This window comes from Labeo rohita, chromosome 25 (assembly GCF_022985175.1).
Source record: "Labeo rohita strain BAU-BD-2019 chromosome 25, IGBB_LRoh.1.0, whole genome shotgun sequence".
Taxonomy (NCBI): Eukaryota; Metazoa; Chordata; class Actinopteri; order Cypriniformes; family Cyprinidae; genus Labeo; species Labeo rohita.
The window spans coordinates 21,580,356-21,598,953 of NC_066893.1; the positions used below are offsets into that span (position 1 = coordinate 21,580,356).

General features: G+C 30.3%; 1 protein-coding gene across 3 annotated transcripts in view; it reads right to left on the minus strand.

Moving 5' to 3' along the window:
• Nucleotides 1–355: 355 nt before the first annotated feature.
• Nucleotides 356–18,598, minus strand: part of man2a2 (mannosidase, alpha, class 2A, member 2) — a 46,285-nt gene continuing 28,042 nt past the window's right edge. For 2 of the 3 annotated variants that reach the window (XM_051099984.1, XM_051099985.1), the window contains exons 10-24: nucleotides 18,214–18,391; nucleotides 17,733–17,935; nucleotides 16,142–16,324; nucleotides 15,836–15,950; nucleotides 14,066–14,133; nucleotides 13,811–13,976; nucleotides 13,496–13,732; nucleotides 11,148–11,270; nucleotides 10,945–11,059; nucleotides 10,723–10,856; nucleotides 10,399–10,540; nucleotides 8,572–8,705; nucleotides 4,303–4,497; nucleotides 3,979–4,092; nucleotides 356–1,982 (exon numbers count right to left, since the gene is read on the minus strand). In XM_051099984.1, coding sequence (XP_050955941.1) covers nucleotides 1,830–1,982; nucleotides 3,979–4,092; nucleotides 4,303–4,497; nucleotides 8,572–8,705; nucleotides 10,399–10,540; nucleotides 10,723–10,856; nucleotides 10,945–11,059; nucleotides 11,148–11,270; nucleotides 13,496–13,732; nucleotides 13,811–13,976; nucleotides 14,066–14,133; nucleotides 15,836–15,950; nucleotides 16,142–16,324; nucleotides 17,733–17,935; nucleotides 18,214–18,391 — 2,260 coding nt within the window. In that variant the 3' untranslated portion in view covers nucleotides 356–1,829. Of the gene's footprint in view, nucleotides 1,983–3,978; nucleotides 4,093–4,302; nucleotides 4,498–4,782; nucleotides 4,861–8,571; nucleotides 8,706–10,398; nucleotides 10,541–10,722; nucleotides 10,857–10,944; nucleotides 11,060–11,147; nucleotides 11,271–13,495; nucleotides 13,733–13,810; nucleotides 13,977–14,065; nucleotides 14,134–15,835; nucleotides 15,951–16,141; nucleotides 16,325–17,732; nucleotides 17,936–18,213; nucleotides 18,392–18,598 lie in introns of all 3 variants that reach the window. The other variant, XM_051099986.1, reaches the window with a different exon arrangement.

The window sequence follows — 18,598 nt, forward strand, 5'->3', positions numbered from 1 at the left end:
CAATTCAGATTTTTTTTTTTTTTTTACAGAATTGCATGATACAAATGTACAATTCTGACTTTTTTCTCAGAATTCTGTAATATAAACTTGCAATTGCGAGTTACTATTCTCATAAATGCGAGATTTTTAAACGCAATTATGATTTTTTTTTCCCCTCGCAAATGTATGTTTGTATCTCGCAATTCTGACTTTTTTTTTCTCACAACTGCAAATTTGTATCTCGTTATTCTGGCTTTTGTCTTGCCATTCCAGGTTATAGTCTTTTTTTCTCAAGAATGCGAGTTTGTGTCGCAATTCAGATTTTCTCCTCGCAATTCTGACGTATTCCTTGTAAATGCGAGTTTGTATCTGACAATTCTCACAGAATTGAAATGATACAAACTCATAATTGCAAGGTCGTATTTTTTTCCACGCAAAAATGCGGATTTGTATCTCTTGGTTTTTTTTCTCGTAAATGAGAGTTTGCAAGATATAAAGTCAGAATTGCGAGATACAAACTCATTCTCGCAATTCTGCGAGAACATGAAACTTCATGTCTCGCAATTCTGACTTCATAGCTCACAATTTCGCAGTTCTGACTTTATTTCTCAGAATTGCGACTTTATTTCTGAATTGCGACTTAGTCTCACAATTCTGACTCCATAACTCGCAATTGCGAGTTTATATCTCACAATTTTGAGGAAAAAAGTCAGAATTGCAAGATGTAAAATCGTAATTGTGAGGAAAATAGTCAGAAGTGTGAGATAAGTCGCAATTACCTTTTTATTTTTTTTATTCAGTGGTGGAAACAGGCTTCCATAGATCCCGAACTGCATTTTAATACGGCTCAAACCTGCATATCACATGAGAAAGTATAAATGCACATTCTCCGGCTTGTTACTATGCCAGACACGATCAAAATGGTACGAATAACAAAAACGTGTTGCGGCTAATCCACAGCTAGCTTAAAAAGAAGCAGCTTAAGATACAATGGAAAAGGAAGGAGAAAGACTGTAAACGTCATAAGCTGTAACCTAATGAAAGAGCTAGCCGAAGACCCGACCGCCGCTGGATCACGGACGTCTTCTTCTGTTAGCGCAGTGTCACGAGCCGTCCTGAAAGAAAGAGATCTGTAAATGCCGCGTCTGTTGCGACACTGACAGCCTTCGCAGGCCAAGCTGGGTGATTGACATTCATAGAAAAAAATAAAATAAAAAAACAAAACATGCGGCCGCCAAGCGTAGGCAGAACCGTCCACAGTAGAGATAAAGAAATAAAAAGAACCGCGTGAGCTCAAACAACAATGACACGGATTCAAGCGTAGCTTCCAAGGCCTTGGGAATAGAAAACAAAACGGCAAGAAGCTTCACATATTGCAATTGTGTATAGATCCAGTTGCGTATGTAGTTTTTGAGATATTTACATACAGTACGGAACTCTAGGGATAAATGAATGAGCAGATGAATGAAAAAACGGTTAGCAGTTCCAGCCAAAGACAAAAAAACAGAGCTAAAAACAACGGTCGGCACAGCTGGAATTTAAAAAAAGAAAAAAAAAAAATTGACCGATTACTGCTCTGTCTGATAAAATCTCACTTTAAAAAAAAAACAAAACAAAACAAAACACATACGGACATTCGTATCTCAGCGCCCAAATCTGACTTTGGCTGGAATGCTTTCATCCTCGAGTCTTTTTATCCCATTTTGCACGGGTTTTGTTGACGCCTTCATGTTGATAAGTCTGGATAAACGATCTCCGAAAGAGTCCTCTGCTCATCCAGCTGTGGTTCTCTGTTTTAGCACAGGTTCCAAGGGTCCGCACGGAGAGCCCGGTTCTGGTGCAACATCGTTCTAGCACAGCTTGAGCTTGTAGGCGGAGATCTCCATTGGCTCCAGATTGATGGAGGAGTCGTTGGAGAGCGGAGGCTGAGAGTGCATCAGAGACAGAGACATGGGCTGCAGGAGCTGAAGATCTAGCCCACGGAACAGCCCAGAAATGGAGAGCTGGGAAGAAAGATCAGAGACTCAGATTCAGAATGGCTAAATATAGGCCTTATCAGACCTACATGCATCCACACGGTTTGGACCTGTTCGGATGAGGTGAAACATGACTACGTCACTAAAATATCAAATACTCGGACAGAAATAAAAAGGAATAATAGTATAGTAATATTCTGAAATCAATGTGAACAAAACATTTAGATACCTGTGTGTGTGTGTGTGTGTATTAAAAATGAACAGCTAAAATTAGTTGAAAATTAAATGAACAAATAAAAATACACTAAAATTAGATTTAATTTAAAAAAACGAAAAAAAATGAATAAACATGACAAAAGCACGTAACATAATGCTAAAAATGAAACTAACTGAAATGAAAACCCAAAATATAAAAATAAAAGCAAATTCAAAAAAATTATATAAACAATAATGGCATATAAATAATGCTAAAACAACACTGACATACACTGCTATTAACACTAGACATATTTTATAAATTAATAAATAAATGTGCGTGTGTGCGCGTTTAAAATGAACAGCTAAAATTAGTGGAAAATTAATTAAATAAATAAATACATACAAAAATACATTAAACTGAAATTTAAAAAAAATAATTTAAATAGTAATAATTAAAAAGAACAAAATGAATAAAAATGACAAAAGCATTAACATTTTGCATTAAAGCAAAAACATTGATAAAAATAAAAACTAACTGAAATGAAAACTTAAAATATAAAAATATAAAAGCAAATTCAAAAAGTTAATAAACAATAGTAGTATATAAGTACTGCTAAAACAACACTGACATACACTGCTATTAACACTAGACATATTTTATAAATTAATAAATAAATAATGTTTGTGCGTGTGTGTTTAAAAATAAACTGCTAAAATTACTAAGTGGAACAAATAACTACAATTGGAATAAAAACGAATTAAACTTAAATAGTAATATTTAAAAAGAATAAAAATGACAAAAGCACAAAAATGGCTAAAAATAAAACTAACTAAAATGAAAACTTGAAATATAAAAGCAAATTTAAAAAATGAATATAAACAACAGTAGTATATAAATAATGCTAAAACAACACTGACATACACTGCCATTAACACTAGACATATCTTATAAATTAATTAAGTGTGTGTGTGTTTAAAATGAACAGCTACAATTTAAAAATAACTAAAATTGGAATAAAAAAAAAAATTTATATATATATATATATATATATATATATATATATACACACACATATATATATATATATATATATATATATATATATATAGATAGATAGATAGATAGATAGATAGATAGATAGATATAGATATATAAAATTACTACATCTGAAATAAACAAATCAAACTTAAATAGTAATATTTAAAAATATAAAAATAAATAAAAATTACAAAAGCACATAAAATTGCTAAAAATAAACTAAGTGAAATTAAATAAACTTAAATAGAAATAAAAAAATAAAAAACTTAAATAGTAATATTTAAAATGAAACAAAAATGAATAAAAACTACAAAAGCACATCAATAAACTAAAAGGAAAACTGAAAGTACAAAAATAAAAGCAAATTCAAAATAATTAAAAAAAATTGTATATAAATAATGCATATTTTAACACTGCTAATAACACTAGAAATAATTTTTAAACGAATAAATAAATTAATAAATAATGTGTGTGTATGTTTAAAATGAACAGCTAAAATTACTAAGTGAAAAAATAAATTAAAACAGAAATAAAAACAAATTAAACTTAAATAGTAATATTTAAAAAGAACAAAAAAATAAATGACACCAAAAAAAAATAAAAATAAAAAAAAATAAAAGCACACCAAATTGTTAAAAATTAAACTAAAATGAAAATGCAAAAACAACACTGAAATATTTGAACGCTATTAGTAACACTATATGAAATATTTTATAAATTAATACAATAAATAATATGTGTGTGTGCGTGTGTGACACTTTAAAGTCTTTTGGACAGGACACTGACCTGGCCTTGTGTGGTGCTGCAGTTGAAACCAGGGTTCTGGGCCTCCAGACCACAATCCAGGCCCAGTCGATGGAGGAGCAGAGCCGCATAGGGAGACGGAGAGTGAGCGTCCTGCTGAAAAAATGAAATGATACCAAATAAATGCCAGTGAAAATAAATCCTCCTCCAAACACACCCACAATAAAACCACCAGACCACAAGCTCTCAAACACTTGAAAGTGTGAAAGTTTTTTTTCCCCATTATGAACTCTGAAGTCCTCATCAGTTTCTCAGCAGACAAAATCAATACTGACACACATTTCTTCTCCCAGGGCTCCCATTTACCGCGCTTTGGATGCTCCTGAGGTTCAGCAGGTGGAAGTCGCAGGGCACGGTGCCAGCCAATGGAGCGAAGGTACGCATGGGCGGCACGCCGTGTTTCCTGGGCAACACGGGCAGTGCCAACACCTCATGGTTCAGGATGGTGGAGGTCATGTGACCGAGCAGCGACGGGAAGCTCACTGGTCTGCTGTCCACCGGCTGGAACATACAGACATGCATCAGGAAACGACTTCATGCAAGTAACTTTTTGGGGTCACTGTACGAGATAAACTCATTCTACCTCTACATATCACTGATCTACAGCCCGTTATCGTATAACAGCTACCGGGGCACGACAGCACAGGTAGAGATAGCGGACAGGAAACAACCTTTGGCCTCTTAATCCAGGTGGAAACCTGTCGCTTGTTGCTATGGTAACAAGCTGAACTAGGGCTCCACAAAACAGTTACAGTGCTACTCTCTTCACCGCTGCAATAATGTTACCTCTTCCTGGCTGTCTCCTAAAATATCAGCAATGATTTTGTTTATCATGCTGGTGACTCTGGCATAGGAGCCAGAAGGCTGCATGAACGAGGAGAGAAAGACATGATGATAAGTGACAGACAGACAGGAACAAAAACTAAAAAAGAGAAAATGAAATGCATAATAAGGAGGGCATGATAAGCTGGAATGAAAAGCAACAGAAGAGGGCGCCTTGTTAAAGTCTATTCATATATATATATATATGAAATAAACTTTAATATACATATATAATACAATTATTACTATTTTGACACTTCATATTTTTTCTTTAAGAAATAATTTTGTTAATATATTACATTATATTTTATTTAATTATATATATACATATATAATTATATATAATAAAATGAAATGTAATATATATAATAAAATAAAATTATTACTTTTTCACACTTCATCTTTTTTCTTTTATTGTGAAATTATTTTAATTTATTTATTTTAATTAAATAAAATTTATATGTGTGTGTGTGTATATATATATATATATATATATATATATATATATATATAATATAAATAAATATATTAATTATTTTATATTAATTTTTTTAATTTTTTTGCATACAGATATATATATATATATATATAAATAATGAAATAAATATAAATAAATATTTTTTATTATATATATTTTTTATATATATTATAAAATTGTTACTTTTTATTGTTTCTTTTATTAAGAAATAATTTTATTCATATATACTATTTTATAAAAAATATATTTATTAATAATTGTATTATATATATATATATATATATATATATATATATATATATATATATACACACAGACACGCACAATTAAATATAATATATAATAAAATTATTCCTTTGACACTTTATTTTTATTAAATTTAATTCATATAATATATATTACATTTATTTAATTATATATATATATATATATATATATCATATAAAAATGTAATTATATATAATAAAATTTGTACTATTTTTGACAATTTTTTGATAGTGTGTGTGTATATATATATATATATATATATATATATATATATATATATATATATAGTTTTACTATTTTTGACATTTCATCTTGACATTTCGTCTTTTTTTATTAAGAAATAATTTCATTATTAATATATTAATGTATACTTAATAATATATTTGCAATACATAATACATACTGTCTTATAAAGGACACTATATTATTTATAATCTTTCAGGCATGGTTCGAATAAAATATATATATTATTCACATCAATCTGTGCCGGTAAAAACTGCAGCCCATTATCTATTATTACACACTTGCCAGCTTTTAGACTGCTAGACTCTGAATGGTACTGTCCCTAGAGTCTTCATAAAGCTCTCATGAGTAACAGTAGAGAGCCCCCTACAGGCCACTAAGTGAAATGAACATTTATGTACCGCTCGGACCACTACACCTATATTTTGGTATGCATAACAAGATCTCTCAATGTGAAGCCGAAATTGCAGGCTCCAATCAGATTAATCAACTGCTATGATTCTCGCCAGTCAGGGCGCGCAGGTTTTTATCAGCCAGCCAGGAAATAAAATTGTATTAAAAACGTTTTAGGCTGCACTTCCAAGAAAAAAATCTAGTCAGGGTTTGTCTCGTGTCATACATAAAATATTTTTCATTAAGCTTGAGGCAACCAGTAGCATGGAAACCATGTTCTGCTTTAAGTGTAGAGTTTTATTACTATTATTATTAAAGGAAAAAGAAATGAATCTAAGATGTACACCACCCCATTTTTTTTTTACTGTAAAAGAAAATGTTAATTTAATTTAATTTAATTTAATTTAATTTGTGTAATAGACAGGCATAAATTATTAATTATTTTAATGATAATTATTTAATTACTCATGGTTTTTGTCATCTAATTCTTAGAAGAGATTTAGTTTTGAGTAGCATGTAAACTACATTTGGCTTTTTTTTGTAGTTTCATTATTATTATTATTATTATTATTATTATTATTATTATTATTATTATTATTATTGAAAAAAAAACAGTACATCTAATTATTACAATATATTTAGTTTTGTTTGAGGCACAGTAAACTCTGTTATGTGTTGTATTTATTTAATACAATTTGTATTAAAAAATAAATTTGTATAAATGAAAAAAAAAATATTTAAAAAAAAATTAAATCAAGTTTTATTAATTCTTGTTGAATGCTGTTCAAATTTATGTAAATAATAATTAATAATTAGTACTGTGGCATTTTTGTTTTTGTCCCAAAATTAATTAATTCATTAATTCATTCATTCATTCATTCATTCATTAATGCATTCATTCATTCATTCATTAGAATTAAAAATAATAATAATAATAATAATATCTCATACTGACTGAAAACCAATATGGTACAATTACATTGTTCAAGATGTTTCACTGATTAAATAGTATTTTAGTTTAGTTAAAAATACATTTATATAAAAAAAATGTAAATAATTATTTTGATAATTATTGTAATTTATTTTAATATTTAAATTAAATTTCTGTTATTTCTTTCTGTTTTAGTAGACTTTTTTTTGGTCGGAATTAGCATTTACTTTTATTATAGCATTTTAGTTTTTTTGTTTTTTTGTTTTGTTTTTCATTTTTCCTAAATCTAATTCTTAATTAAACAATAAAATAAATAAATAAATAATAATTAATAATAATAATAATAATAATAATAATAATAATAATAATAATAAATACATATATATTTTTTAAAAAATGTAAATTATTCTTTTAATATAATTTATTTTAATATTTAAATTAAATTGATGTGATTCTGCAATTTCTTCCTGAGTTAGGGTTTTTTTTATTTACAGTTTAATTTGTGTTATTACTTATAATGATTATTATAAAAGATTTTTCAATTTAATTTTAATTTGCGTGGTTGATTGAGTCAGCCGATTAGCCACTGCTGTTAAAGTTTATGTAAATATTAATTAGTACTGTGGCATTTTTGTTTGGGTACCAAAATTTGTATTTTAAAAAATAAAAATACATTTATATAAACAAATAAATTAAGGGACAAAAAACGTTTCACTAATTAAATAGCATTTTAGTTTTAAAAAATATTATTCAATAAAATAAATAAATAATAATAATAATAATAAATACATTTATAAAAAAAGTAAACCATTCTTTTAACATAATTTACTTTTAAAATAATGTTTCATTGATTAAACAGCATTTAAGTAAAAAAACAAAACAAAAAAAAAAACAGCTTTAGCTTACAGTTTAATTTGTGTTATTACTTATTATAATGATTATTATAAAAAAATTAAAATTAATTTTAATTTGCATGGTTGATTTAGTCAGCCGATTACCCAATGCTGTTAAAGTTTATGTAAATAATGATTAATAATTAGTACTTTGGCATTTTAATTTATTAATTAAAATTTGTATTTTAATCAAAGAAAAATATAATTACATAAAAAAATAATAATACTGGCCAATAACAAATATGGTCCAATTACACTGTTCCAAATGTTTCACTGATTAAATAGCATTTTAGATAAAAATAAATGAAGAAAGAAAGAAATAATAATAAATTCATGTACATAAAAATGTGCATCATTGTTTTAATATAATTTATTTTAATATTTAAATTAAATTTATGTGACACTTCTGTGATTCCTTCCTGTCTTAGTAGGCGGTTTTTGGTCAGAATAAGCATTTACGAACCCAGAGTTTTTTTTTCTTCCCCCAAATCAAAATTTTGTCTAATTCGAGTTTTCTTCATTTGTATCCTCATCCAGTGAGAACTCACCCTTCCACTGCTGCTCCTCCTCTCCAGCAGAAGACGGAAGCGGTTGGCCGTTCGTTTGTTGTCCTTCAGTCCCTGCCCCAGACCCCTGTTATCGTCTTGCATCAGTCTGCGATCTAGGATCACCTCCAGCTGACCTGTACAGGATGGAAAGAGCGAACGAGGGAAAGATGAAGAGAGAGAGAGAGGGAGAGGACGGTAATAGCACAGGGCGAGGCAAAGCATTAGACAGTACACTCACTTCATCTTCATTATTGGATACATCGCATCAAATCAATACAGAAGCAGAGCGCTGTGTCCCACTGTTAGTGTTTTCCTCCTCCCTACCGTCTCAGCCCCAGATTCATGTTTCATTCTGCTAAAAAACTCACTGCTATAGACCTAAAAAGTGCCGGTATTTTCGACCAAGTCGATACTGAATTGAAAACAGCATAATGAGGAGAGTTTTTCAACAGCACTGTCAGCTCAGTTTGGTGCACAGGTGAAAAACAAGTTTGAATCCGACTATGGTAAAAGCTCAGCTCTTGAATATTAATTAGGACTTTGTTGCTCAGTAACCTTCCTGAAGCATTAATTAGTATTAATAAGCCAACTGACCTGCTGGTAAAGTTCATGTAAATAAATAAATAAATAAAATGTCATATAATAAAATAATAAAAATATATTTGTATAAATAAAATAAATGAGGTCAAAATAGACTTAATATCATTTTAGTTTAATAACAGTAATTATTATTATAATAATATATTTATATAAAAATATAAATCGTATAACCTAATAACCTAAAGTTTAAAAAAAAAAAAAACTAATACTGATGGATAACTAATATGGTACAATTATAATTATATTTTTATAATTATTATTCACTGATTTAATAGCATTGTAGTTTATTATTATTATTATTATTATTATTATTAATATTTATATAAAAATATAAATCATGTAACTTAAGCCAATTAGCCAGTGCTCTTAGTTAATGTAAAAAAACTAAATAAAATGTAATAATAAATAATAAAATAAAATATAGTAATAACAAAAATGTAAACAATAATGTAAAAAATAAAAAATACAGACCGATGAATGAAAAAAATGTATCTAAAAAAAGTCACAAAAAAAAAATTATATATATATATATATATATATATATATATATATATATATATATATATATATATATATATATATATATATAAAAAATATAACACTTTTTTATATAACTAAACAAATAAATAAATAAATAAATGTTTACAAAAAATAAAGCGGAAAAAATAAAAAACTGGAAAAAATAAAAAATACTGACCGATAATTAATATGGTACAATTATATTGTTCCAAAAGTTTCTCTAATTTAATACCATTTAAGTTTATTATTATTATTATTATTATTATTATTACTATTATTATTAATAATAATACATGTATATGTAAATATAAATAGTGTAATCAAATTAATATTAATAAGCCTAATAAATAGTTGGGCTACATGTTATTTTGTTAAAAAATAAATTTGTATAAAAATTAAAGTAAATTTTAAGAAATTGTGTAAAATGTTTAATACTGGCCATATGTGCAAGACGTTTCACTGATTAAATGGTATTTTAGTAAAAAATAAATAAATAAATAAATAAAGTAAAAATAAAATTATAAAAATACAAGTTTATGTAAATACCATCCAAATAAAAGTAATGTTTAATTACATATCAGTCTTTGCACCAAATTTTGTATTCAAAAAAAGAAGAAAAAAAAAGAGAAGAAAAACAATTTCCAATGAAATAGAATTTCCAAAGTATCATTGACTACTGCAATAGCATTATTTGCTAACCCTACTCACCGCTGGCCAGGCTGCTGACCCCGAGCGCCTGAGCCGTGTGGAGCGTGAGCCGGTATTGGCTGTCCTGAATATACGCCATGGCGGGCATCGGGTAGAAATTAGCCTGCAGTGGAAGTTTCTGAAAGAACCGACGAGGCTGGATCTGATGAGCAGGAAAAACAAGGAGCATTAGCTTGATTATCTGGCCGTGAGTAATCTGAGCCTACGACAAACGATGGTGAACCTTCACTCCATGCTGATTGCTTAAGATTATTTTAAAGACTCAGAGGCACAAAACGCCACCTTGATGAACCTCAAGAGTTCGTAGACGCGTTTTTCATTCACCTGGAAACTGTTGAGGTCTGTGTAGAAAGTATCTCCGCTCTGAATGTCGGTAACCAGCCGCATTGCCAGCTCCTTGTTATTCTGATCTCTGATGTCCACCATAGTGGTGATGTCCAGAGAAAGACCGTCGACTCCTGAACGACAGAGATGTCAGGAATAAATGATCAGACAGGGCAGGATGTCCTCACACGACCGTGTTTATGTGCGAGACAGATGGAGTACCTGGAACATTATGAATGCGGACCGTCTGCTGGAAGTGTTGATAATGTGCCACAACCTCGGCGAAGAGCGGCCCTTCCACCACACGCACTATAGGTGCTTCTCTCTGCGAATAGGGCTGAGAGCGAGCAGAAAGGATGGTGTTAATTCACCCCACAGTGTTTGATAAATTGCTTTTCGCCCCAGTCAGGACTACCGGACGCTACCTTGGCATTTCCGTCCGGCAGGAAGAGATAGGCCCCGCTCTTGTCCTTGGAGGGTCGAGTTCCGTATGTAAGGAACTGAATCTGGACCCTCACCTCCTGGGGATCGTCTTTACGTCGAATGCTCTGATGGAGAAAAGAGTGTGTGTGTGTGTGTGATGGAGAGAGAGAATTAATCAGTGTAGACTTATCTGCTGACTCAGACTCTAAAAGAGGACACAACAGCATATGTACTAGAAAAATAGGACAGAGATACGTTTCATTTCTTTTGGCAACAATAAGGTAAAAACACTTGTCCAGATGACCGAACATAAAAATAGACAACTGATGTCATAGCTTGGAAACTTCCTTCATTACCTTGAAATATTTGCTCAGTGGAGTCCATTTTCAGCGCATTTTTTCCTGTTATGAGGGCAGCTTTTCCTAGTGGTGCATAGGTATTAAAATTCTGGCTTATACCTACACGCTGATATCTATTATTAGAATTCATGTTATGGCCAACACTATAATTCAATACTATTTTGTGCAAAAATAAATAATTAAATAAAGTACCTACACACTGATATTATAATTCATCTTATGGCCAGTATTGTAATTAAATATTATTTTTCTAAAATAAAAAAAAAGTACCTACAAGCTGATATTTATTATTATAATTCATGTTATGGTCAGTATTTTAATTCAATACTATTCTATCTAAAAAAAAACAAAAAAAAAAAAACACTAAAGTAAATTACATGATACAAGTAAATTCAGGTATCACAACATAATAATAATAATATGCAATATAAAATTGGATATTCACTGTGAGATTTCCTGAAGATTAGTTTTAATAGTATTAATACATTTAATTGTTGATTTGCATTATTTTTCAGGGCATTTTTTCTAGTGGTGCACAGATAGATAGATAGATAGATAGATAGATAGATAGATAGATAGATAGATAAAATTCTGGCTAATACCTACAAGCTGTTATTTATTGTTATAATTCATGTTATGGCCTATATTTTAATTTTTTTTTATTTAAATTGACATTGCTATTTTGTCTAAAATAAATAAATAAATAAGTAAAAGTATTTAATTTAAAAACAAATAACCTTTAAAAGGTGATTTTTCATGTTATGGCTATTATATTATTATATATTATATGGCTATTATATGCTATTTTATGTACAATTTAAAAAAAAAAACCCTACAAGCTGATATTTATTATTACAATTTATGTTATGGCCAATATTTTAATCAATACTATTTTGTCTAAATAAATAAATTAATAAAGTACCTACAAGCTAAAATTTATTTTCATAATTCATGTTATGTTCAAAATTTTAATTCAATACTATTTTGTCTAAAATCAAAAAAAAATAATAATAATAATGTACCCACAAGGTGATATTTATCATAATTCATGTTATGGCTAATATTTTAATTCAGTACTGTTTCGCCTAAAATAAAAATAATAAAAAAACAAAACAAAAAAAAAAAACAATTGTACCCACAAGCTGATATTAACTATTATAATTAATGTTATGGCCAACATTTTAATTCAACACTATTTTGTCTAAAATTAAAAAAAAAATAAATAATAATAATAATAATAATAATAATAATAATAATAATAATGTACCCACAAGCTGATATTTATTATAATTCATGTTATGGCTATTTACTAACTATTTTATCTAAAATTTAAAAAAAAAAGCCCTACAAGCTGATATTTATTATCATAATTCATGTTATGGCCAAAATTTTAATTCAATACTATTTTGTCAAAAAAAAAAAAATTATATATATATATATATATATATATATATATATATATATATATATATATATATATATATATATATATATATATATATATATATATAAAAAATGTAAAACTAGCTGATATTTATCATAGCTAATATTTTAATCATTTATCATGGCTAATATTTTAATTCAGTACTATTTCACCAAAAATAAAAATAATAATAATTAAAAAATGCATTTTATATATACATACAATATAGACTGATCATTAAAAATCTTTAATCTTGGAAGACAATATTGCCGATATATTGCACATCCCTATATTTTCTATTCATATAAATCAAGTGGAAATTCACTAAGAATGAATTGTGATGTTGACTGAATGATTTGCATATGCCGTCTGCGTTGTTTTAGCAGTCGATTTACTTAAGGAATTACGCAAATCAGATAACGGTGTACGGTGTAAACAAAAAAAACAAGCAGGGGAATTCACTAAACTTCCTGGGGCATTTTTGTCATGTTAGTGTCATTCTACTATCAAACCCTAGTTAATTTCTCACTTCACTTTCTAACACAACAATACACAACAATCATTTCACCTCCAGCAGGCCTGTGGTTCCAGAGAAGCCCAGAGTGAGAGACTGGCTCTGGATGTAGAACGGTTGGGCGTCTACCGTCTGCGATCGCACGGGCAGAGGGTCCAGACCCCGTATGCTCTGACCCCGTCCCGGAATCCTGAGCAGCGTATCGGAGCGCAGGGTCATGGGGGAGTCAGCAGAGTCGTACAGGTGGAAAACAGCCAGTCCCAGAGCGGGAAGGCGTGCCATGAAAGAGGCCTGAATAAAGAGACAAATGTATGTTTTTGAGACTGAGTTTATGTAAGATGCCTGAACAAATGGACACAACTGACACACCTGGTAAACCTCTCCACTCATCTCAACAGCGGAAACCCACTGCGCGCTGAGCTGAACCGGTAACGTTTGCCCATCTTCAGTGAGAACCCTAACTCTCGCCGAATTCACCAACACGGTGACCACACACAGACGCTCCTGCTCGACAGGGTTAAACAGCACCAGATACCTGAGGAAGAGGAAGAAGATTGTATCAGCACACTAAAAAAAAAATGAGAGCGTCTGCAGCGTTCAAGATTAATGGATGACACATCTCACCTGGGAGAAGATTCCAGCTCGATAAGCGTGCGCTGCGGGAGAGAGTCTTGTGTGGCGCGTCTGTCATCCTACAGTCATATGGACAGAGGTCAAAGGTCAGATTCTTAACCCTCATGTTGTGTTCTGGTCATTTTGACCCCTAGAAAACTATCCTTTTTCTTGAAAATGCTAGTTAATGTTATTGCATTGGAATAGTACTGACTTGAGTATTTTACCATTTCTTGTGACAAAAACTATTGTCATATCATATACAAACAGAAACTTAAAGGTCTTCACAGCAACCCGTAAAAAATAATAGTTACGTTTAACTTGAAGAAACTGTGACAAAAAAAAAAAATTACTTAATGTAATGATAGTACTACTAATAAATGAGCATCAGAGACTTCTTTAAAAAGCATTAAAAATCCTACTGCTCAAAAAATTTTGACTGACAGTATATAACGTACATGAAATAACCCTGTAACAAATACAGGTGGAGGGTTTCTGAAGAGTGCTGCTATTGCTACAGCAAGCACTAGCTGAATATTTGAACTGAGCAGCAAACTCATTGGCTGCTGATATAGAAAGAACCAATCAGCTGCACCATGTGAATAATGACGTCATTATGTGAGAGTAAGTTAGAATCAGACTGCACTATTCTAGAGTTTCATGACAGTATTTTGGATCAATAATTTGTTATACTAGTTAAAAATGGGCAGCCTACAAAAAATGTGCATATAAATCTCTCATTATATTATTATTATCAAATATTATATTCAATATTTTTGTCAACTTTTAATTAGCACAGGTTTTTTATTAAAATAGTTTGGAACTGATTAATCATAGGCATAATTTATCTAAGCCTAAGCACCATTTGGATAGTAATTGTTTCAAATGTGGATGTCTGTAAAAATACATTTACATAGCACCTCAGTGATAAAATTAATGGATTCGGAACGCAATTTATTCACAGTGCAAAAGCGAGTTGTGTGATACTACGAACCCGGGAACGCGCTGCAGTTGTCTCCTGTAAATCAAACAAATTTTACGAAACTAAATTTATTCTTAATATTATGTAAACGTATTTAAAATTACATATTTTAAATATTGTAAAAATTATTCTTATTATCCCAAGCATATTTTATAATTTAATCCTATTTATTATTTGATTATTTAAATCTCTTTAAAAATATAAAAATGTCCTATATTTAAAAATAGGAAATATTTATAGTGCTATAGTTGTATATAATTGTATATAAAATTACAGTTACTATATGATTTAAACAATTTTGAATTGATTTCTTCTTGTAAACTCAGAGCTGTAGATTCAGACGGGAATTAAATTACCACATGACCTTGGTGTCAAAAAAAAAAAAAAAAAAAAAAAAAAAAGTAGCTAATTTGGTGTTGAGAGATAAACAAAAATCACAGGCTACCTCCTATAAATGGTGAAAATAACTAACGTCCCCATGAGAAACAGTTACCATCCGATTAGGGCTTTTTGCACCTAAATATTGCTCAAATTATTGAGAAAATAACACATTTTTTACTTAAAAACTGAAAGACCAATGAGGCCTATGATTAATCAGTACCAAAGAGAAATACAATACTGTACTAATTGAAGGAAAAAAAGCTGACAAAAACACTGAATCCAAGATTTGATGATAATATCGCATAATGAGAGATTTTTAAAAGGCCAATCATTTTTGAGCACCAAAATTACAGCACAAGGGTTAAACAAACGGTCTGATTTAAAAAAAAAACAAAAAAAAAAACAAGGCTGCTCCTTACCGTCTCTAAGAAGGGCTCCGTCTGGTAGAAGCGATAAATGTCTTTATTCTTTATTACCAGGAAGTGTGCGGCATTAATGATCACTCGTTTCAGGCCGACCAGAGAACGTAATAGCCTGTGGGGGAAAAAGAAACGAATCAAGAACCGCTTACAAATTGAAAGTCATCAATCCAAACTCGAAAAATGCTGAAAATGGTCTATTAAAGATGATATTTCACTAATTACACTGAGAGAGTTCCTTCGATCTCTAAACATCTTCCAATCAGTTAGCGCGGATCAAATCTGCAATCTTTTTTATTCAGAGACCTGTTTCCATAGTCGATGACGACAGCCTCTTTGGCGGTGCCCGTGATGGCATCATGGTGCTGAAACAAGCCTATGTTGCGCCTGGCATCGGTGAGGAGGGAGTAGTCTGAAAGGGGATAACGTCCTTCCAATCCCGCACGCCGCGCGTGAGCCACCGCCAAGCTGTAGAGTATTTCAGCCCCTCTACAGGAAAAAAAAATAGACAAACAAAACAGCAAAGTCTTGTAACAACAGTTCATGACACTGAGTGATACAGCGAGACTTGACAAACTGAGAAACCAATGCTAATGGAATTAAAACAGTAAGTAATGACAGTAATTAGGCAATGCCTCGTGCTTAATTCAGGAAAAAAAACTTGTCACCTACGTGGAGAATAAGTATTTGTTTATTCCCCAGTAATACCACCGAGAACAGGCCTTTCATTCGAAGCATAATTGAATCTCTGGCAAATAAAACCAGACGCTTTCCAAAGTTGCTAAAATAATGGATTAAACGCAGACACCTCGACGGCAGTTTGTAAATGTGTTGCCAATTAAAAATTAAAAGGCTTCCACAAAACCTTGTTAGCATTTTTCTGACTGAAAGCTACTTGTTGAATTGCTAACAATGCGGTAAATAACAGCTTCATGTAAAAATACTCTTCAATCCCAGCTTAATTTGCAGAGACAATTATGAATCAATCACGTGATGTTTTTTTTTTTTTTTTAATGAAATGCCGGTCAATAATGATAATTATGATTATTAATTCAAATAATTATTTTCGAGTTACAGCCAACAAAACAAAAAATGGCTGATATTAAAATTCTAAAATGTTTTTTATAAAATTTTTAAAACGTTTAATTTTCATTTTATAGGTTAAAATTAATGCAATTAAAATGTAATGAAATTATATAAAAAATATAAAATATAAAATGAAACCATTTTAAATGCTACAAGTGAATTTAGGCATCACAGCATTATAATGTACAGTACCCAAAAATGAAAATCGAGTTATAGCCAAAAAAAACAATAAATGGTTGATATTAAAATTCTAAAATATTTTTATAAACTTTTAATTTATTAAAAATGTTTACTTTTCATTTTATAGGTTACAATTAATGCAAAAATGAAAATCAAGTTATATCCAAAAAAAAAAACAATAAATGGCTGATATTAAAATTCTAAAATATTTTTAATAAAATTTTAAAGATGTTTAATTTTCATTTTATAGGTTAAAATTAATGCGATTAAAATTGTATGAAATTATTAAAAAAAAATACATTAAACACTAACAATAGCCAAAGTGTATGGGTCAAAATGATCAATTTTTCTTTCATGCCAAAAATCATTAGCATATTAAGTAAAGATCATGTTCCATAACGATAATTTGTACATTTCCAACCGTAAATAATATCAAAACTTAATTTTTGATTAGTAACAAAGATTTTAAATTGTAAGATTTTCAAATGGTTGTATCTTGGTCAAATATTGTCATATCCTAACAAACCATACATCAGTGGAAAGCTTATTTATTTAGCTAAAACTGACTCGTGACTGGTTTTGTGGTCCAGGGTTACATGTTAGACATGCGTTGGATGTTTTTCTGACTAACCGTAAGTGAGATTCTAACACACGGTCCAGGCTTTTGTAGAAGGGACGTGAGGTGTAGTATCCGCTCCAGTAATGGTCCTCTCTATCCGCATATGCGAAAAAGTCTCCGCTTAGCACAGGGTAATCAGGTGGTCTCGTCCCCGGAGCGACTCCATTAGCCTTGTACACCGCGTTAAAGTAATCCGTCAATGTCGCAAACTGGGCCTGAGAACAGAGAGATCTACTTTCAGGGCAATGTCAATTAATTCCACATTTCCCAAAAACATCTACACTCATTTCTTCACTCACAAACTTAAATTATTCACTCAAATTATTCCTAGTTGTACTGCACATCAAAAGAGTTGAAAAAGCTGTTTGTTTTAAAAAAAACAAACAAGATTTATGACATTGCAGCAATAGATCTAGATCTAATTGAACCTCTTCCTGACAAAATATTGTAGTTTTATATTGATTTAAAGGTTAGAGCCTATCAGAAAACATACCTTTACGTGCATTTCCGGATGGGAGTTCATATAATCAAACAGTTTCTGGTAGTTGAAGTATTGCTGGTCCCACTCTAATGCTTTGTCGTAGCGGAAGTCGTCCCCTAGAGGAACCAGCAATACTTTGCTACGAAACAGCTTGGATTTTTTACGGTACTGATCAAGCAGAACAGCAGCTCTGAAACACAAAATATCACATGTGAAGCAAATCCACTGGATTGTTTTTTATTAAAGCTAGCAGTTGATAAAAACAAATTAAAGGGATAGTTCACCCAATGCCATCCTAGGTGTCTATGACATTCTTCTTTCAAATGAAAACAAATGGAGATATATTAAAAAATGTCCTTCTGAGCTTTATAATGGCAGTGAATGGGTGGTGAGTTTT